This window comes from Chinchilla lanigera, unplaced genomic scaffold (assembly GCF_000276665.1).
Source record: "Chinchilla lanigera isolate Chin_1 unplaced genomic scaffold, ChiLan1.0 scaffold00020, whole genome shotgun sequence".
Taxonomy (NCBI): domain Eukaryota; kingdom Metazoa; phylum Chordata; class Mammalia; order Rodentia; family Chinchillidae; genus Chinchilla; species Chinchilla lanigera.
The window spans coordinates 23,865,638-23,888,173 of record NW_004955421.1 but is presented as its reverse complement, the minus strand read 5'-3'; the positions used below and the strand labels follow the sequence as shown (position 1 = coordinate 23,888,173).

General features: G+C 44.2%; 1 protein-coding gene across 8 annotated transcripts in view; it reads left to right on the top strand.

Annotated features, from left to right (window-relative positions):
- The window catches only part of Sfmbt2 (Scm-like with four mbt domains 2), a 222,134-nt gene that overhangs the window by 25,608 nt on the left and 173,990 nt on the right, over positions 1–22,536 (top strand). For all 8 annotated transcript variants that reach the window (XM_013513769.1, XM_013513768.1, XM_005383870.2 and 5 more), the window contains exons 3-4: positions 8,345–8,439; positions 10,222–10,462. In XM_013513769.1, the coding sequence (XP_013369223.1) occupies positions 8,345–8,439; positions 10,222–10,462 (336 nt within the window). The remainder of the gene's footprint in view (positions 1–8,344; positions 8,440–10,221; positions 10,463–22,536) is intronic.

Genomic DNA, 22,536 nt, shown 5'->3' with positions numbered 1-22,536 from the left:
CATTGAGCATGTTTTTGGAAAAGTGTATGATGTGAAAGAAATGTAAGTCATGTGGATTTGTGGTAAAGTGTTCTTTTCAGTGCTATTCCGATAAAACAAAATAAAAACAAACAAGACCCCCACAGCTTTTGGTTGCATTTTAATATTTAACTAGTGAATTTGTAAGTGCATCTTTTCTCTATATACTTACGTAAAGGGTTTCTTTAAAAAGGATGTCTTTTCAAAGACTGTACTATTCATGCATAACAATGAGTTAAGTAAGGATAGTTTAGTCCTCCATTCATAGACATCTGCTGTGGTGAGTTCATGTGAAAAGAAATGCTCACTAACGCAGTGGGAGATTTAACTTCTGCCTAATGGAGTTGCCAAGTTCGTCCTCACATTTTGCTCAGATTAGTTGATGATGGAATTACAGGCTGCTTGATATCATTGAATTTACTTACGTTTCTCAAACTGCATCTTTATTTGGAAAAAAAATGTAGAAATAAGTGAATGCCATAATAGGGTGAAAGGTGAATAGTATCTGCTTTAAAATAAGCTGAGTTGTCATGCTTTTGGTTTTATTTTGCGTGAGAAGTATGAGTAAGAACACTTCTTCAAGCAGACTTGAGTTACTGTCCCTTATTGAAGAGTCCTTGTTCCCTAATGGAAACTGAGACATCCATTGTACACTGAAAGTGCATCCTAATGTACTTGTGTTGAAGTATAGTTATGCCTTTTAAAAAATTTTATTTATTTATTTATTTATTTATTTATAGACAGGGTCTCACTATGCGATGCAGGCTGGCCTTGAACTTGCTTATGTAGCCCAGGTTGGCCTTGAACTCATGGCGATCCTCCTGCCTCAGCCTACAAAGTACTGGGATTACAGGCGTGTGCCACCACACCCTTTTAAAAACAGCCTTTATGATATCTGCTGAGTGAGATGAGTTTTCCACTTTTGGGGTTCCTGAGCTTTCACTGTGTGTTTGTAATGTAGCACTCACACACATCCATGCCTGTTTCTGCACCCTGTCATCTTCAATGGTATGTTTTCAAAACTGTTTAAAAGCCAATGATGTATTATTATTGGCTTTTCATCTTCTTGCAGCTGTAATAGCTCTCTGGCTTTCTCTCTGTCTCATTGCTTCTAGCTTAAGTAGGTTCTGAAACTCATTAATGATAGTCTGCTGTCAGAAAGTTATCTGTGCTGATATTTCTTTGAGGATGACCCATGTGTGGCAGGTCTGAGGGCAAAAACAGCCTCAGTTCCTGGGGGATTTGGTAGTGAAATCCCATACAACAGGATGTTCAGATTTTTAACAAGCGTGATACTTGTAAATAATTCCAAATTACCCTTGTGTTTTTCAGATATTGGCCCAGACCCATCCCCCCCATATGACCCATCACTACCTTCTTTTTGGAATTTCCATATGTACTTGTGCCATGGGAGACTTGGACTGTAACTGTAGAATGCAGAGGCTGATTTAATTCTGGAAATTCAAATCTAGTTTTGAACATTTAAACTATTAATAATGAGTCATAGTTAAACCTGAGTCTTCCCTTGATTGACTAACTGATTGGTTGTTTAATGTGCTGGTGATTAAATCTGGTTCCTCCTGCATGTTAGGCAAGTACTCTGCCACTGAGCTACACATTCAGCCCCATTTGTTATTTTTTCCAGTGTGTTCATACATGAATTATTTTCAGTCCTGGAATCCCTTGTAAAGATACGGAGTTCTGAGATTCACTGGGATGCGCTCAGGGCTGTACAAAGTTTGAGTCCTGAAGGTCCTTTCCCAGGAGGCTTTCAGGTGAGATTTATGGGTCTGATATAAAAGAGAAGGCAGATTTCATGTTCTTCAGTGCGTTCTAAATTGGCTTGTGAGTGAGCTACATTAGCTGTGTATGAGTTGTGACTACGTGGCAGGCATGCAGGGTTTTGAGTTCTTCACGTATGTTTGCTCAGTAATCCTCCAGCACTCAGTGAAGTGGCGTTTTTACTGTGTGCGTTTGAGAGACGAGGAAACTGGGCAGTGAGGCCAAGTCATCTGGGTGGTGTGGTGGAAGCAGGGCTTGATCTCAGGCATCCTGAGCTGTGAAACCCTGGGTTGAGGTAGGGTTTCCTGCAGTGACCAAACTGGTACTGAGCATACGTTAGGTGTTTTAAAAATGTCTTGAGTGCTAGGATAAGTCATCAGGAATCATGCCTGTCCCCCCCATGGACAAAGACACAACCCAACTTCTGTCATGTTCTGTCCTCCACTTTCCCCTGTCCCCTCCCTCTTGTTACATGACACATTACAGCGTTTGCCAGCAAGTGACTACACTTCGATGACTGCAGCTCTTCTCTGAGAATATCATGGGGTGGAAGAGCAAGAAACCTAAGAGCTTTGCTCCAGGAGGTTTTTCTCTGTGGCTCAGGTCTTCCCACCCTGCACCTCCAGCTGTTTTGATTCCTTGTAGCAGTGATTCCTCCACGAGGAAAACGTTAGCCTGAAACAGTGGACTCGGAGCCTTACTGCAGTACATTTTTTTTTTTGCCTCTTTTCTTAAGGAAGTCTCAAATTCTAATAGAGATCAATAGCTGACGCCCACTGCCTGTAAATGAATGTAAAGCAGTGCCTCCTCCAAGGAACTCTAGGTATGTGACGGGCATAAGCCCGACAGACAAGGAGCCTGAAGCTATGGGTGTCCCCAGCACACAGCATGGGTAGCTCATCGGAATACATACGGGGAGTTCCATGGCTGTGATTCTGCGTGGCTTCGTGGTCTGTGACAAAAGCAAGCAGAGCAACATGCTGACATCATGACAGATAGATTCCTGGACATTATTTTTGCAGGCCTGCTCAGTATAATTTCCTGATGAAGTCTGTAGATAAAATGGTGCTGCACATTTAGTCTGGGAAAGCCTCTGAGTAGAAAGAAGACAGCTGCAATGTGGGCCCGAGTCACTTTCTTTTGGGGGGCATTGGGAATGTATTACCTGGAGAACTACAGGCTCACTCTTCTATTTGGGAAGAAAAGGAGTCAGCATTCTTAGAACTATTCAGAACATATTTTTCATGCTGAGACCCACCTCTGTAGAATGCAACAGTATTATTTCCTCTCTCCCCTCTTTTTCTAATCCTCTTCAGAGTACTTTGCTGCTTCCCCTGGATAGATTATTTTTCCTTTTTTTTTTTCTCCTAGGAGAACTGTGGCCATTTGGCTACGTATGACAGCCACAGGGCCCTTTGTGTTCCAATGACTGTCCATCCCTGTGTGCTCGTCCTGCAGTAGTGAGCTCAGATGGGCGGGTAGCTTCTGTCCCTTTTAGAGTTATTTGTACCATTAAAGAACACCAGCACACACTCAGTAAGATTTTGTTCCTTTTGAGTATGTCAGTTGGCCGCCCCTTTATCGAGTCATCTTGAGCCTTGCAAAGCCAGCCTCATTTCATACTGTAAAATGGTGCAAACCCAGGGTTTTATTACCTAAGAAAAAGATGGATGGGCTGTTTCATTTTTATTCTAAAGTCACTTGTACTCCTGCTTTTAATAAGATATTCTTTTTATGTTTATTATGGAATGTTGTGAGCCCACAAATAGCTTTCTGTTTGCTAGAAGTGCATCGCCACTAATGAACCTGCCTGTTTTCTTTTAAATGGTGAAATTTTCTTAGTAGCTTTTTGGAGTCAGTTTTCATGACATCATGGGGCTATGTCTCCCACTGGTTCATTTGCAGTGGAAGGAGATTGTCAGAGTTTCCTTGATAAAATGTTTATGGGCTTAAGAGGTTTATGAATCAGCTGTAAATATTTGCTCTGGGTTTATGAGACCTCTCCTCATAAACGTTGTGTGTTTATCTACTGCTCATTGAAATGCCTTTAGAGAATCAATTGCTTAGGGCACAGAGGCACAAGGATGGGTTGTATGTGACAGAGTTTAACAGGCCATATTATGAGCAACCCTAAATTTTGTGTATGACTTTATTTTTCAAGCAGCTGGGTTAAAGTCACTATTTTGGGGCACAAAGTTTTTATTTTTTAAATCCCATTCTAGGTCTGACTTCTGGGGTGCTTTATAAGGTGATTTCTTTAGACCAGCAGAGAGTGGCAGAGTTCACTGTCTTTCTGATGCTGCTCTGGAGACGCGGGCTGGGGAGGGGCCGCTGACCTCGTGGTCGTCTGGGCTGGATAAAAGAGTGAGCATTAAAGAATAGAGAGCCTGTTTATTGGAGGAGGGGCTAGAAATGTAGCTTGTAATGAGTTAAAATTTGGTCTCAGCAAAATTATTGTCAAAATACTAATAACATAGATTAGAATTGCAGCAAAGGCTCTCAAAGTCAAAGTTGAGAAATGTAGACGCTGTGATTTGAAGCCATAGAACCGTGGCTAATGGGGATGGCGTAAGGTGCTGCGGGGAGCTGCAGCCTCATGTGAGTGAAGTTTCCTGAGGCAGAAGGACTCATCGCTCAACCAGAGTCCTGCGCAGTCGTTCTCTGGTGGCTGCTCAGGGACTGAGCTCCCTGCTCATGCCGCCTCCTAGCTTTCTGTCTTCCTCATATACAGTCTGGGATTCTGTCCTCAGTGATGGGACAGGACCGCCTCAGCGGCTCCCTCAGAACCCTCGGGGAGAGAGGAGGAGGCTTCTGGTGCATGATGCAGGCGGAAGAAGAAATCTAAGAAGAGTTCCCGCTTCCCAACCAGACAGCCAGTCTCGGACTTCTGACTCTGAGGGTGAACCTCTGTGACCGGCTGATTCTCTAACCTGAGCTCCCCTTAATGCTTCCTTCTGTGAGCCTCAGGGCTTGGAAGGACTGTGAGGTCCTGCCTCTGGAGCACTAGCGGATAGTGGACACCTAAACACGGCCAGCTCTTAGGACGCTCGCTGGGAAGTTCCTCTGATGGCATGTGGTCACAGCTTGGCAGGGACTGCAGGAGGGCAGAGTACAAGTGGAAGCCAGACAGTGGGGCAGTCAGACAGTGAGAAGTCCGACTTCGTCTGTGACAGGTTTGCTAACCTCAGACGCTGCACCAACACACATGCTCAGTGGTGAGTTACTGCCTCTGACGGGTTAATCAAAACGTGAATTTGGCAAAAGGTACCCGGCTTGTTTGGGAAGAAGGCATCATGGGCAGCAGTTTGGGTGCCACCTGAGGTCTTTTCCAGAGTGAACTGTGTTCTCTTTGGGATATTTTGCTGTGTTGTAGCAGCTGTAAAACTCCTGGCATCACCCCTTCATAACTGGGAACTCTGGACCCGTTGAATTTTTGAGGGGAGCACATTTCTGTGTGAAGGGCCTAAACATCCCTGGGTGAAACAGGGTGTTGAGAGAGAGACAGAAGAAAGGCTTTCCCTTCAGATGTTTTCTTCTGATTCTGAGTCATTTTACTGGTGTAAAATTTGAGAAATGCTTCCAAGGAACTCGGATTTGGAAGGCAACATTTAAGCTTGCTGCCATAAAAATTACCCTCTTCTGTCAAATGCTGGGACTACTTAGAATATAATGAGAGAATTACTTTTCCTACTTTAATTGAAAAGTCCTAGTAGGAAAAAGTGATAGCTTCCCATCGCTAGTTCCCCTGGCCCATCTGATGGGACATAACTCTTCCTATTAATCCCATGCATTTCCTCTTGGCCATGAAATTGGCTCTTCCTTGCAAAAGATACCTGGGTTGAATATCAGCATTCATAGAACATTCTTGGAAGAGAGGAGCCTCTAACCTTTGGGAGCTGTCATTTGTGTATGGGGTAGCTCTTCCTGATGGGATTTCTTTCACTATGATAGCCTTGCAAGTAAGTTAACATACTGTGGAGAGCTTCATACGTCTTTCCATTTGAAACATAACATGTATGCTATGTATATCTTACAGTGCATCTTTTGGTGCTTTTTAGTAAGTACAGCCATTCCTTGGGGCATAAGCTTGCGTCCAGTGGACCCATCCCTTTACTTTTCTACTGTAAATTTATACTTTAGCATTATAGTAGCCAGCTACTCTGTATCCCGTAGTACTTTTTCCTGAGGGATACAGGAAGCAATCTGTGTGTTTACCCACTTGACAAGTGGCAAGGAATGTGCACATGTGCAGAAGTGGCAAAATGAGACTTTATGCTCTGTCTAACTGGCTTTGTGTGTGTTTGCGGAGCATCACAGAGGGTCCAGTAGACCCACTCCAGGATTTATTAAAAAAAGTTTTCTTTTGATTTTTCTGGTAGAAGTAGCCTAACTCAGTACAGTGGCACATGAAAAACCACATTTGCGAGCTTTAGAGAAGGTCAAAAGTGAATCATCAGATTACTCATGCATGGATGATGAAGATGATCCATTATGGTAAAAGACAGCCTTTTATAACAAAAGAGTGGTGTGTTGTGGATGATGATGATGACAGTGATGACTTGATGTTGGCTTTGTGAGCTAAAGTCCCTGAGAAGTGAAATGGAGCAAGAATCAACTGATACAGACACAGGGATGCAGACCTCCTTGATTCAGATGATAAAGAAAACAGCAGTGTGAGTACATACTTGACTAGTCGAAATGTCGCAAAATGGCATACAGCCAAACTGAACGATCCGGTGTTAGAACTAGGTCCAAAAATATAGTGAGAGTCTTGGCAGGGGTGAAGCGTATTGGTTAGAATGCCAGCAGTGCCATTCAGTGCTGGAAATTGTAACAGACGAAATGCTACAATATGCTGCGAAACATACAAAGGCTGACATGCAAGTAAAATGTTCTGTATGCACCAATAGCCATATTAAAAAATATTGTGACACCCCACTAGCTGAACGGAAAGCATTCATAGGTCAGCTCTACTTAGTACAGATTTCTTATGGTAATTGCAGGAATGTAAAAGACTTATGGAAAAGTGATGGCTCAAAATGTGGCATGAAAGTTTATGCCCTTGTAGATGTGAAGACTTACGCTTTTAGTTTAGACATTTATTGTGGAACTCAGCCATCAGATCCTTATTCATATAGCAGTAAACCGAATGGTATTGTATATAGACTTGTTCCCATCACCCAGACTGATTGGAATGTGACATTTGGTGATTGGTCTGCTGATTACCAGTTGATGTGACATCTGCTAACAGCACAGGTTGAGCAGCACAGGAAGTGTGTGCAGGACAAAGCAGAAATTCCAAATGAAATGTTGCAATTTCAAACCAGAATTGTACAGTACAAACTTTGGATTTCAGAAAGACAGAACTTGGGCCTTATATGTGGCAAAGGAAAGCAAAGTGGTACTACTGATGTCAGCAGTTTACTATGAGGGAAATACTGACAGGGAAACCTCGACAAAGTGGGAGCTTGACATGGAAACTTTCAACAACAAAACCTAGAGGTGGAGTACATATTCTTCAGCAACTTCCATGTCACTTGAAACACAGAGCATGTGGGAACTTACTTCTGATGTTCTTTTTTAGACTTTGCACACCAAAAACCAGTCAGTGTTGAAAATTTTGATGCTTTTTTATAAACAAATATTAAAAACTCAATACTTTATTTTTGTGATTTTTTTTTTTTCCTGTTAAGTACACGTTTTTTAATGTAATAAAACTCACATAATTAAAATTAATTCAGTAGAAATATTCTGAAGAATAAACATGGGTCCCTGATGATAAAATTAATCTTACGCTCTAAAGGCTACATGTTTTGGGAGTTGATGATCTCCCTTTGAGCCTGAGAGTGAGGATGTGTGCAAATTTAAAACAGTTGCGATTTTCAGAGTCGTGATGTACATTGGATTGTGGATCTCCTTGTTCCTGGTGATTGGAGAAACAGATCCTGCTGCTGTGAGTGGCCCTGAGGGCTGCGGGAGGGCTGTGTCCCAGCTGGAGAAGCGGGCACGAGGGTGTTGGGCAGCTGGTCTATTTTTGTCACCAGCTTGCCAATGCTGAGAAAGTCCTTTCGGAGTTTCATTTTCCCTGCTTTAAAATGTCATCAAAGTCACTGTGAACTGAAGTCCCTTGTGACATTAACATATTCTTGTATAATCTACAGCCACAGTAGGTATCCAGGAGTGCCTGTGTAGGTCAAGGTGCATACTGAGTGCTGGAAGACTCTCTTTCCCCAAAGGCTGGAGTTCTGCCCGGGCTAATACGCTGTTATCAACAAACCAGCCCAGAGAGGATTTCCATTCATTTGCCCGAGATATTGCTCTTGATTTTGTCAGAGGGTCAAAGAAGGATTTTGCCATCGTTTCTTCCGTCAGCGTCTCTACAACCACACACTGAAGCGCCACAGAGAATTCAATATCTGAGTAAACCGCTGTGTTAGTTTGCTTCTTTTATGAAGGATTTTCTGATCCTAGTTGAAGCCAGTGGCTTTCCATTCTCTACCCTAGTATTGATATTCCTTTTCTGTTTGTTTGTTTTTCTCAATAGAAGATGGCTCCAGCTTGGAAGAAACCGGTTTTAACTGGGGAGACTATTTGGAAGAGACAGGGGCTAGGGCTGCCCCTCACACATCCTTCAAACATGTAAGTAAAGCAGCTCATGTCTGCTCTGTGAGGGAGAAGTGGAGGGAATCTGCAGTGGAAAGAAAGGAATGCAAAAAAGAGGAAATTCAGCCAGATTTTCTAGGAATAAAGAGATGTGGAAATAAGGTGGTTTTCACAGATAGCTGCAGATAAGATAGGTAAGGCTCGCTGCAGTAAACAGAAGGCTAGCAATCCTGGAAAGAATGTGCAACTTCTAATATCTTAGTAGGTTCATAGCTGTATAGTGTTACTGTGAACTGATGTTTTGGAAGGATGCATTACATTTTCACAGCAATTTATGGGCAGATGTATCGAATGAGATACTCTGAAAACATTTAGATGTAACACAGAATCATCCTCACCAGTGGTATTTCTTTGGATAATGCAAGTAGGATCCCCACCAAGACAAGTTCTAGAAAACCGAAAAACTTGAGTTCGTGCAAGATTGCTGCTTAGGTGTGTGCTCTTGATGATCTCATTAGGAACAAAATAATGAATTTCAAGACTGAGTTATTAGCTGTGGACCATTGTTTTAATCAACTAGAATTTCATTCTGAGAAATCTCCCCCACCCCCACCCCACGGATTACCCAGGGCAAAGATTCAGCAGGAGTTTCATAGTCAAATTGGTCAGTTTGTTAATTTTCCTTTTGGTTCCTTGGCTGAATGAGAAAGCCTGAACTTTTTTTTTTTTAAATTTTAATAAGACATTCTAGTCTTTGGGCGGGTGAAGTGGTTTTTGGAAAGGAATTTAAGACCTTGTTAAATCTGTGTGCTCTGGTCAAGGTAGGTTGGAGTCCCACTTCTCTTTTGATACTCATCATGTGATAACTTAGTATGAATGTGATTATGGCCATTTAATAGAACAAAGAACTGGATATTAAAATACAGCAGAACCAGAACTGTCCTGGCAAACAGATGGACTATGGTCCTCCGAAAGTCAAGTAACAGGTACAGCTTAAGATGCTGGTGTGATTTTGTAGTTTCCTTAAGAATATTTGGGAAAGAGATACTGATTGACACCTTCTCTCTTTCTCTCTGTATGAAGAAATCTCCATTTTCACTCTTTGTGGAGTCACTGTTGTTTTCTGTGATTTATCAGTTCTCCCACTTCCCTTTCAAACGGTAGTTGGTGCCCTGCATGGCAGGGCAGAGTTCCACATTTGTCTTCCAGAATGCAGACTTTCCCAGACCTGTGTGCCAGATTTAAAGGAAAATTAGCAGTGGACTCATGAACAATTGATTTATGATTCCATCATTTCCTTTAGCAGATACATAAGCTTTAGAATGTTAAGACCTACCAGGCTGGAAAGCTTTTTCGGGGGCAAGGAGACGGGAAAGGCATATAGGTCCTAATGAAAAAGAGAAACAGAGAAGTCCGTTTTCTGGGCTCACACTGTCCAGGCAGTAGCTACCAGCGCTTGGAACTGTTGGTGCTTGAAAACCTTGCAGCCCAAATTGCTATTTGATGTGGACAGAGAATCACAGTGTAGACTGCGTTTGGAAGGAAGATTCTCTCATTGTCATTTCTTATACGGGTACACGTTGCGATGATGAATATGTTGGAAATGTATTATAAAATTGATTTTACCTGTTTTGAATCTTCTAGAAGTTTTAGCATTACATTTATAGCTTAGATTTACTTCTTCTAGACAAATACATGCCTATTGTAGGACAACAAAAATACTCTTTTAAAGTGCTATGTTTTTAAGCAGTTCTTACAGTCTTTTGGAGGTGTGTGTCTAGTAGAGTAATGGTCTTCCTGTGTTTCTTGTGCTTTAAGGTGGAAATCAGCATTCAGAGCAACTTCCAGCCGGGAATGAAATTGGAGGTGGCCAACAAGAACAACCCGGACACATACTGGGTGGCCACAATCATCACCACCTGCGGGCAGCTGCTGCTGCTGCGCTACTGTGGTTACGGGGAGGACCGCAGGGCTGACTTCTGGTGTGACGTGGTCATTGCCGACCTGCACCCCGTGGGGTGGTGCACACAGAACAACAAGGTCTTGATGCCTCCAGACGGTGAGCCCACATAGTCGGGGAGGCTTCAGCTTACAAGCGAGCATCCTTCCAGCGCCTGTAGTCACTGCAGGGGCAGAGAGAGTCCTCATAGCGACCTGATTGGGCCTCCAGCTCATCACAGATCGCTTCTCGGATGTCATTTGCTGGAGGCGCTGGGGCGAGGGAAGTGGGTGTATATTCACGCATCAGAGTTGCTCCTGACCATTGTGCCATCTGTGGCCTTTGCGAGGTAAAAGGTCTAGAACTCAGCCCTCAGGTTGCTTCTGGAGGTCAGAAAAGAAGCGCTGAAGGGGTGCCTTATTTGGGTCTTGTTTTCTCTTTGGTGATTAGTTGTGTTGCTTTTCTTCTGTTTTAGAGAACTGACATATTGAATAGGACCACAGAGCCCCTTTAACTGGTTTCCCTAATAAATTTTAATCTTTCTTGTGGGGAGACTGAGGGTATGAAGCATTTAGAACTCTAGATAGGAGACAGGACATCATTCAAGGGAGTGGTCAAAGCTGACAGCGATAAGATCAGGTTGCTACAAACCAGTGGTTCTGTGCTGGGTGGTCCCCTGCATCCTGTGCCCCTGGGGACAACGAGCAAGGTCTGGAAGTATTTTTGGTTGGGGTTGTAGGGGGAGAGAGGTGCTACGGACATCGGGTAGGAGGAGACCAGCCCTGTTGGTGAATCGGCCATGTACCGGAGGCTTCATAACTAAGAATTCTGCCCGTAGGCTGAGAGTGGCGTGGGAGCGACTGGGCTGCGTGTTACAGAGGCTTGAAAGAAACTTGTCTGGTCCTGTGAGTGTGAGAACTGAGGTCAGCCAAATATTTGACTGTCAGAATCGTGCTCTGCCTGTTGTGCTGTGCGATCCTGACAGCAGTTGTAACAGAAAATGCCTCCCACCACCAGCCAGTATACTTGTTTGTTAGGTGCCCAGGTCGTAGTTCCTCTTCCAGAACCGGTTGCTCCTGTCTCTTAGAAATGGCTGGACACTGTGATGCACATTGTATAAACCGATCCCCGGCTGACAAGCCATTCTGCCTCTGTGCCTCCTGCTCGCTTATCTCATATCAGCCCTACACCACCGGCGATCAGGGCCTGATATTCTGGGAGTGATACTGAGCAGTGTCTGTTGACGTAAATAAATCTGCCTCCAAATCCTGGGTGTTGTTTCAGTGTTTCTGCTTACTGTTGCACAGTGACACCTGAAGGCTTGCAATGCTGCCTCTCAAACATGTGCCTGTCCTCCCGGGACTCAGCTACTTCCCTTCCTTTTGAAATGACTTGTATGTTTTTCGAGGTAACCATGGTATTAGCACCGCTGTAACCTTTCACTGTATTTGCATCTTACGTTTTTTTTCAGGTTATGATGTGTTGTTTTTATGAATGGGGGGAATTGTCTTTTTTTTTTTTAACACTACTCTTTTGTTATGCATGATCGATAACCTGGTAAGGAGGGACTTATAAAAAAATGGCTAGAGTCTAAGAGGTACATTTATGTGACATTTGTTGCGATTGAATGTTGCCTTGACCTTAGCTGGAATCTAGACCCTTGTCTCAGAAGGAGGAGGAAAAAGGTCTTCTGTTTTGGATCTTTGTATCTACTCTGTCCTGTGCCTGGAGCTGGTTTCCTCCCTCTTTCCTCCTCCTGTTCTGGCTGTCAGTTTATCCATCCCTTCCACCACACCACCAGATTAGACACCACCTGTGCTCATTTGACGGCATAGACAGTTGGGGTAGTGTTGATCATGTCGCAGCTATGCTTTGTGTATGTGTGTGTGTTACTGGGATTGGAACGCAGTACCACACTGAGTGAGTGCATACTAGGCAAATACTCTATCTACCATTGAGCTACATCTCCAGCCCTCTTAATTTTTTTATTTTGAGGTGGGTGCTTTCTGTGTTACCAAGGCTAGGCTCTTCTGCCTCAGCCTTCTGAGTAGCTGGGATTGTAGGCATGCAACAGCGCACTTTGTTTGTATAAGTTTAGAATACAGTTTACACACCATAACATTAATCACTTTCAGTTCAGTAGTTTTTAGCATATTCACCCCCAAAGCTTATCACCTCCAAAGTTGCTTTTTCTTCCCCTTCCCATAGCCCCTAATCCACTTTCTGTTTGTGTAGACCTTCCTGTTCTGGACATTCTACACATATGGAATCACGCAGGTTCGTATTGTTTGGTTTCTTCCACTAATATAACAGCGTCAGCCCTCATGGGAACTGTGGCTTCTTCAGGGAGTCCTTTCTTTTCAAGTGTGTATACTATGCGGTTGTATGGATCTGTCACACTTTGTTTCTGCATTTGTCAGCTGGTGGACATTCGGATGCAACTCTCCTTCCCACTGTGTGGCTGTTTGAATGTAGCCAGATTTGCAGTCCTGGACACTGAGCTCCAGTGTGTGAGCTCACACTCCTGCGTGCCCCAGAGCAGACATACACTGCCTGTGCTGGAGCGGCTCTCAGTCAGGGATCAGTGAGGAATTGGATGATCAGCTGAAGAAAGCTGGAATGCTGCAACAGTCCAAGCTTCACGGTTGTGACTTGGTCTGGGAGTGCGGGGACCTCCTTAACCTTTCTGCTTGTGTTTTCAGTTAGTAGTGCCCATGCCTTCCTGTCTCTGAGCCTGCGTTCCTGCCTTCCCGCTCCACGGGAGCTTGCAGATGGGTGCTGGAGAATGGCTGCTGATGGGTCAGGCTTCATTTTCACTCCCTTTCCTGTTCCGCATGAGCAGATGACAGAGTGAAGAGAGGATTTGGGGCTGAACAGCACCCTGCAATGCTTTGGGGGATGCCTGCTTCATGTGGGCCCCACTCTGCTTTAAGTGGTCATGAATGGAATTCTCAGCTCTGGCTTTGGATTAAAACTGCCACTCAAGTGAGAAGATGCAATGTAACATTCAATTATTTAATCTTCCTGTGATTGCTGACCTGTTGAAAGTAAATTTGTCTTGATGAATGAATTGTAGTGCTGAGATCCTAGGAAAATACCTGTTCTAGTTAGAGAATTAGAAGTAATCCCTTCCCCAACTCTGCACACAGATGCCACGTAGACAAACCCTCCCTCACCCGGGATCCGCAGGCACATGTGGGGTCGTTGGGGGGAGACATAGACACACTTGAAGCCCCGAGAGGAGGAGACCAACAGCACCATAGAATCAAGCTTGACTCCTGATTGCTGACGCTTCTATCATCCCACTCATAACATACTCTTAAAAGGTTGACAACTGAGTAGCTGCATGCCCCAGGGAAGGATGTAAGACGATTGCACCTAGTAATAGCTGGTCTGGTGACTAGCTTTAGAAGTTCTGGAGGACCGATATTAGCACCATAAGAGCTCATGGGTTCATCTGGTAAAAAGCTCATGGTGTTGCTTGAGAGCTCAGGTATCATCGGGGACCTGGCCAAGATCCCCAACTGCCTGTATGAGGGGTACGGCAAAAGGAAATAAGAAACAGACAAATTTAATAGTGTATGAAGGAGGGCTGGAAGGTCAGTGCCTCGAGATGTGTGGAGACGGGGACACTCTGAGCCAGCCACTATTTATGGGGTGTAACGTGACAGGAAGAGCTGGTGGGAGATTCAAGGTGGGGGAAGACTCAGAGGTCGGTGACTCGGTGGCAAAGGATAATCCTGGGGTGATTCTAGAGGGCGCAGATGATCCCATGCTAAGAAGGATCTTGCCCGGGAGTGGTTTTTAATCTTAGTGGTTTTAGTTTAGTCTTAGTGGGTGGGAGTGGGTGGCCCATCCCTAAAGATTTAATGGGAACTCTCAAGAGTGATATCTATAACCCCAATTCTCCATTTACCCCCCAGGGAAGTATACAGAATTAGCCATTGTGAATTTGTGGTCCCCAGCACTCAGGCATAGTTTATTAATCTCGCTTGGAAGAAAAATGTGACAGGAGTCACAGTTTCATTTCAGAAAGACCACCAGATTTGTATCCTATAGAGTCTGTGCTATTAGGCAAGACACACGGGTGCCCGTAAAATGACAGGTTCACGATGAAAACTAGGAAGACCTGGGAAAAGGGAAACCATTAATATGACGGAAAGATTTGAAATCTATTCAGACAATATCAAGTTAGGCCAACTTGAGCATTTCTTTAGTGCTGTTTTTTAAAGAACTTAAAGAAATTTAGTAGGTAATCAATAGGACTTGAAAATCTTTAGTGCAGAGAACAAAGTCAGGAAATAGCAGGTTCATGGGGCAAGAGTTTTTATTGATTGCTGTAGGACTGGATAATTATTGCTTTGTAACCAGAGGCGGCAGTTCTTCCAGAGGGAATAGAAAAATCTATTTTTTGAACAGGGGATATTTTGTTTGTTTGTTTATGTGGTTTTCTTAGACAGCTAATACCATTTGTAAATTCTGCAACTGAACCTATCCGATATTTTGTTGTGGTTAAACTTGAAAGGCATTGTAGAGTGTTAACATGCGTTATAGCAATCCGAGACAAGCAGAGTGCCGGTTTGGGAGCTCTGTGGTGAGAGGTTTCTTATGGATCCTGGGTGTCAAAGTGGCGTAAAGGAAGGGGCATCGTGGTTAAACTAGAGACCTGAATTCTTTTTGTTTGGTTAGTTATTTGGTATTTATTATTATTTTATAGTGGCGGGGATCAAACCCAGGTGCCAGGCAAGTGCTCTACCCCTGAACGATTCCCCCAGCACAGAGAACTGAATTCGTATTTTTCCCTTACCATCAACTTAGCTCCATGGGTGAGTTCCTCTCAGCCAGCAGTCTTTTTCAGGTTTTTCATTGAGATGTTGGGCTCTCGCTGTGCTTCCCAACTGGCCTCACCCAGGTTGCCCTCATCTTTGAAGGGAGGAGTTATAGTTTAGAAATCTCTGACGAGCTTTTCAGTCTGGAATTTCCTGGTTTCTGATCCTTGTGAGGGAAGGGTGGAAAGAAGGTAGGAATCTCCTTCTAATCTATCTTCTCTAATCTTCCTGTTTAATGCGTGAAGAATGGAGTTCCTTTTGGAATTAGGATCCACACACACAGAGCCCAGGAATCTGCCTGGAGCATAGAAGGAAAATTTCTGTATTCCTGTTGGGATGAAAACGTTTTATTGTTTAAGGGGCATGTTAACTAGGATGAAAATTATTAGGAGTGTCTGGGCAGAATTTCCTTTGGTAAAGAGTTGGAGATTGGGCTGGGAATTTTGCTCAGCTTGTGCAAAACCCTTGGTTCCAGGGCTTGGAGACTTGGATTCACTTTCGGAACCTGCAGAATGGTGTTCAGTCCCTAACTGCGTGGTCAGGGAAGCCAAGTGACGGTCAGTTTGTGTGTGGCAGCCTGGGAGTGTGTGCGAGTCCTGTCCACTGGGAGAAGCGGGAGGAGGAGGTCTTCTCTTGTTGGGCCGCTGTGAAAAAGCTCGACTTTAAAGGACACTGTGGGGTTTGGCCAAAGTAATCTGCCATCTGCAGTCCTGCATTGAAAGAGAGTAGTTTGGTTATTTTAGATGATAGTTTTGCATGGCACATAGAACTCTCTACAGTTCCGTATTTTCTTGTCTTGCTATTTTAAAGTAATTTAATGTTTAAATTAGTGTGAGTTGTCATTATTACATTAGATGTTATGAGGAAGGAAAGCCAGCAGGGCAGCAGACCCAGGATATGTCATTACAATGTGATTCCCCATCAGCAGTGCCTTCATTAGCGAGGACGTCCTCACAGCGACCTGGGCTGGGCGGCCGGCCGGCCAGTCAGTCACTGAGCCGGGTGCTTGCTCCAGCTAATCAGCACTAATCTTTCATATTACAAGTATTAAGGAACATACTACATGAAAGCCTCACTAAGTGCAGTGGGGGATTATGGCCCTTATTAGCGGAGCAAAATGTAAGATGTTTTGGCTTAGTAAATCAATAAGGGTTGATTTATTCATAAGCGCGTGCAAAGCTCGCAAAGGGCAGCTGCCAAATAATTATTGTTTATGGTGATAATGTACGGAAATCATTTAATCCACTGACTGTTTCATTGTTATTTATTGAGAAGTAATAGCATTACTTCTTAATGCCAGGGGCTGGGGAGCTTTGGATTCCTAGCTGGTGTGTACGGGATCCCTGAAAGAATGCTCCTATATTAAATTGCAGGTAAACATGTGTGATGATACGCATCCAGATAAAACCCCTCAGCTTATAAATGGAGAAGTATTTATGTGTGCTTTCTACTGTTGCAATAAAAGTATTGGAATTACAGTGCCTTAGGAATCATGCCACCAATTTTTATTTTCGCCATTATTAAAATTTCTGTGATTTGCATTTCAGACTCCGCAGTCTTGCCAGAATGACTCTATTTACCATTCCAAGTTGAATCACAATTGCTGCAGTTAGTTAATATATAACTTATTTGAATACGGGAATGTTTATTCATGAAGTGTGAGGAGAAAGTGTGAAGATGCCCTTATGCTAAATGGGTAGATCTTGCCAAATTTTACAGCCTGGTCCTGAGACTGTTTTTGGGAATTGCTGTTTTTGCTGTAGTTGAAGAAAGCGAAGAATCGTAAAGGAAGAGATGCTGGCAGGTGATGCATCAGACTCCGAAGTCATCAGACAACAGACTCACCAGCCTACAACCACTGTAAAATAGAATCTGATTGTGCTTTCTGAGACGGCTGGTTTTTGAAATTTGTACTTCATTATTTAAATGATATTTTATTAATGCTAATGAGACTTAATCAGATTGTTTTCTTTGGAGATTTTAAATTATAACTGGAATTCCATGTGTTTACTGATGAGGAAATGTGGTATATAAAGAAAATGTGGCTAAGAAGTATAAAAGCAATATTAATCCTAGTTGACACCTCAGAATTGAGGGGCGCAGAGAGAGACTGATTGACAGTTGAGCAATTTGATGTAGAGAAGAAAAGCACATTGGCATTAAGAAAGAGTAGAGGGTATTTGATAAGTCTGACAGTGAATATCATACTTACACATTGTACTAAGTTGGTATACTTTTGTTAAGATATTTTTGGGTCCTGGTGTGTGGTGGGAGAAAAGTGTAGGCAGGAGACACTTTCTCTGTTGACACCTAATGGGCTTTTGAAACAACTCCCAGGGATTTGAGTCCTGTATAGTGAGGTGGGGAGCCTGTGTAGACATTGGCTATGGTGTAGACCAGGGTAGCCTTGGCTTTTGGAGCCGTGGATGAATGTGTATGTGTGTGCATTTGCATGTTTTGACCTAACTAGTAAATAATTTGAAATGCTTTCTGTATTTACCATCTTCAGATTGCGTCATTAAAACTTCTGAGTGACTAGAACCTTGGGAAGACGAGCCTGACCTCTCCTCGGGGTGCCTCACCTCGGGTGGGCGCTGGAGAATGGCTGCCGGTGGCTCAGGCCTCATCTTCACTCTTTTTCCTGATCTGCATGAGCAGATGGTGGAGTGAGGAGATGGTTTGGGGCTGAAGAGCAGCCTTCTGCCATGCTTCGGGCAATGTCTGCTTCATGTGCCGCATATCCAGATGTAATTGGTCATAAATGGCCTTTTCTGTAGTCGGTCGAATCTACTTTCCACGTGGTGGCTATCACCTGGCGCAGCAGCCTCCTTAAATGGCCACGTGTTTGCTCCCAGAACTTTCCCCTTGCTGGGTCTTCCTTTATCTGTTTGGACCCTGTGCCTGGGTGCCAGGCGTGGACCCAGGGGAGTACAAGCTGACTTTGCATAGTCTTGGAGCACCTGATTCAGATTCTTCCAGCCATGTAGCCCTGCCCCGCCCGCCTTGGGCCAGCACTCCGCACAGTTTCTGTCTGCTCAGAAATGTGCAGAAAGCACAACATGTGAGATTGATGAAAGGGCTCTGAAAGAGATAGGCCCCTTGAACCGCAAGTGAAGTTGTGTTTTAGTCTGTGGAAGGAAGAACAGAACGGAGACAAGAATGTGAAGGCAGATTTGGTGGCTCTTATCTCGCCCTTATCTAAATCAAAGAGTAACTCTGTTTATGAGTGGAAAGTGAACGGTCTACTCCCTGTTCCACATCTGTTGATTCAACCAACCACAGATCAAAAACACTTTAAAACACTGAGTAAGTTCTGAACCTGCGCAGACCTGTTTCCTTGTCGTTATTCCCCAAACAGTGACCTCGTATTTACATTTGTAGGTGTCGTAAGTAACCTCAGGGTGATTTTAAAGTATGTGTAAGTCCTTGTTGTCAATTATTTGACACTTGCTGTATACCACATATTCTCTTATCATGGTCTTCCCGCAGTAAATAAACAAATTATGAACTCTTTCATTCGTGTGCCATAGCTTTCCTATTAAATACAGTTTCTGTCACCCACAAAATACTTTTACTGAGCACCTACTACAGCGCCAGATATCTACAGTTCATTTTACCCTCACAGCAACCTTGTGAACTGGCTGGTGGTCCTCTTATTTTACACTGGGAGAAAATGAGGCTCTTCCAAGGTCAAGCATCTTGCCGGAGATTTTAAGCTACGAGTGATTCTTCCTAGTCCCGAGATCAGTGTTTTAAAAACAGCAGTGGGGAGAGTATCAGTCAACATTTGTTTATTGATTAAATCATATCATTAAGATTTTAGGTTAGAGTGATCAGACGTGCAATATTAGGAAGATGTCACTCAGAAAAGCTGCAGTATTGGCTTCTTGTGGTTTTTCCGAATAGGGTAGAGAGCCACTTGCCCAGGGTGTTTTCCATTTTTTCTTTTTTGGTGGCAAATAAATGGAAGAGCTGTGGTCTGGAACTTCTCTGCCAACTGGTAATCATGAAATTATGTAAAGTTATGTAAAGTGTATCAGATGCTATTTGGGTTTTCCTGTTCTGCATGGGAAAGTGTAAGCACAAAGCAGTGACTACAGGGCTTTCTCTGTGGGGCTGATTGTAAATGAGTTTATTTCCTCCTGCTTCGAAATCCAGCAACATATGTGATTTGAATCAAGTGTGTGTTTGATTGTTTGATTCTGCGTGGACGGTGAGGTTGAATTCATTCTGTGCTTTCTTGGCCTCTTGTTTACACTTTCTCCTGGTTGTTAGCTCTCATTTCCTTCCCTGACAGAGGCCCCTGCCTGTGGCCTCTTCCGGGCCCTTGCCCAGATGATGGTGGCTTCAGGTGTGGCGAGGCCACACTCCCTCCTGGCCACAGCTCCTGCTCTGCGTGGACCCTTCAGTGTCCTGAATGATGCTGTGTCCAGCTTGCAGGGGAAGCTTCCCATTGCCGGCATCAGACAAGGCCCCTGGAACAGCCTGACCATGGGCACACCCGTTTCAGCCCGGGCCCAGCTGTCCTCCTCTGTTTTAACGCTGAGCTTGGAGCCCCAGCTCCGCCTGTCCCTCCCTCATCATGCTGCTGACTCCTGTAGGCTTTTGGACTGGTGTGCTGCCGCTAGCACTGTTCTTTCTTTGCCTTATGAATATGCCTCTTGCTCTTCAGTGCTTCTTAAGTCTCCTGTCATGGTTCATGGCTCATGGCTCTGTATGCCGGGCCGTGTCTCTATTCTAGTGTCCTGCCAATTTCCCTGAGTTCCAGCCTCAGGCCATGTCTGTTCAGGGCCAGGCCAAGTTTCACAGAGTTCCATCCTAGCACCGTCCCTCCAGCTTGTGTCCTTCAACTCTGCAGGTCCTCAGGAAGGGCCTGCCTTTTTACGCAGCTCTGAGGGAATGACTGGTGTGTATACAGGTTGTTTTCTGGGCCTAGAATCATCTTAAAGCTTTGTGAGTCTGATTTTCAATTCAAAGTCTTGGGAGCTAAGATGGTATGATTCAGAGGTAAGTTTAGTACCCTATTAGAGTTCTAAAGAGACACAGCTGATGGGCTGTGTGTCTCTGTAGGGAAAGATTTATTTACAGAATTGACTTAGAGGATTGTGGACGTGTGACAAGTCTAGAATCTGGTGCGGAAGACCAGGAGACAGAGGTTCAGGAAAGAATTTGCAGTTTGAGCCCCACGGCCCTTCTCTGGTGTTGCAGATGAAGCCCCAAGGCCATGGGGAAGTTTTCTTTCTCTGGGGAAGCTCTGTCCTTTCTTGCGTGCAGGCCTTCTGCTGAGTGATCAGCCCACCCACGTCAGGAAAGAGCGGTCTGCTTTACTCAAAGTCTGCAGATTTAAATACAACGGTCATGGCCAAACATCCTCATAGAAACTGCTACGGTAATATGTGAACAAATATCTGGGTGTCACACTGATTCACTGGCTTAGCCACCACAGGTGTGTACTCAGAGGGACGGGGAGTGAGCAGGTGTGTGTGTATTTAGAGAGCAGGAAAGGTTGTTTTCTTAAAGTTGTGTTTGTGTGTGTGTGTGTGTGTGTGTGTGTGTGTGTGAGGGTGGGGGTAATTGGGGATTGAACCCGCAACCTTCACAGTGAGCCGTATCCCCAGTCTTTTATGTTTGGTTCGAAAGAGAGTCTTGGTAAGTCACTTAATTACCCGGGCTGGGCTGGAACATGTGATTCTCCTGCCTCAGCCTCCTCGAGTGCTGGGATTATGGGCCTGCACTATCAGGTCCAGCTAGGACAGTTTTGTGTGTACCTGGTATAACATACCTGCTTTACTATAGGAGATAATATCCAGTTGATGTTTTGGAATACAGATTCTCCTGGCAGGAAACTCTGGGAGAAGCCTGAGGAAATGTCGAGGAAAAGCATGGGTTGTCTGAATTCTGTGTAAGTGTACGTGACAGGGTGACTTGAAAACCAGGTGAAGTGGGTAGCAGGAAGAGGCCCTGACATTGAGCTAGGGGCTCACTGCCTCCTTCCCAGCAGGAGGATCGTGATTTATTGGAGGGAATGCCAGGCTCTGCCTGTGTTCCTCGTCAATTTCCGTAGCTCTCTAGTGGTCTCTGGGAAGACACTTTGCTAATGCAGATGTGCTTCCCAGTTCAGGGTTCTGTGACATGTATTTAAGAGGCTATCAGCTAATTTGCTATCATCACGGGTCATTGTGAACCTCTAGATATTAACAGTTTTACTGAGTTAGTTCTTAGCAGGAGGAACTGGGTGTGTGGTGCCCTCCTGTAATCCCAGTACTGTGGGAGGCTGAGGCAGGAGGATCTCAGGTTAGTTCTTAGCAGGAGGAACTGGGTGTGTGGTGCCCTCCTGTAATCCCAGTACTGTGGGAGGCTGAGGCAGGAGGATCTCAGGTTAGTTCTTAGCAGGAGGAACTGGGTGTGTGGTGCCCTCCTGTAATCCCAGTACTGTGGGAGGCTGAGGCAGGAGGATCTCAGGTTCCTCCAGCCCACCCTGGGCATTTTAGTGAGATCTTGTCTCCAAATAAAAAATAAAAGAAAGGGCTGGGGATGTGACTCAGTGCAAGGCTCTGGGTTCAGTCCTCAGTGTTAGGGCAGGGGCAACAAACTGCCTCATGAGCGACCCTACGCTCATCACTGACCCAGCGTAGCTCGCAGCTCAGGTCCTCTCTTAGAACTGACACTGTCCAGGCTCAAGGGACAGATTTTCTGCCTCGGTTGCTCTCCGAACAAAGGCAGCTATGTCTGATGGCTGTGAGGTTTGGATGGTGGCCTTGCCGTTGTCAAAGTAAAAGATAAATTAATAATGGTCACCCCGCTTCCCCCATGGAGCACACATATAATAGTTTTTCTGCATAGGAAAGTGTTGCTTTGCAGTTGCCCTGAATGTCTTTTTTCTTTTCTTTTTCATTTTTGGTTCCATCTTGTGATTCCAGAGGAACGTGGTAATTAGCACAGAAACTGCAAAAGTTGTGTGTATCAGCTGGGGAATATTTTAGAATATTAAGCAAAATTTAATTGCTCCTTACAGAGTCAATACAAAATACTTCACATTGCTAATTCCTGTTACTCTCACATGTAAAATATAGCTGTAGAAATGACATGGCTGAAGTGCAGCTCTGATTTTTGTTTAACATCAGCAGCTAGATGGCTGCTGAATGCTAGAATTATGGCTAGTTTTATTTTTGTAAACGTTTAGTAAGATTCTGTTCTGCAAAACACTAAAATATTTAATTTATTTTAGGCTAAAATTTTGATGTCCACAAACTATAATCTGGGTTGTATGTATTTCAGTGAGCAGAGTAGAATATTGGAAGAGCAGACTGTTTGGAATAGTAGGACATTCAGGTGAAAAATGGCTTTTTTGGAAAAGAAAATGAT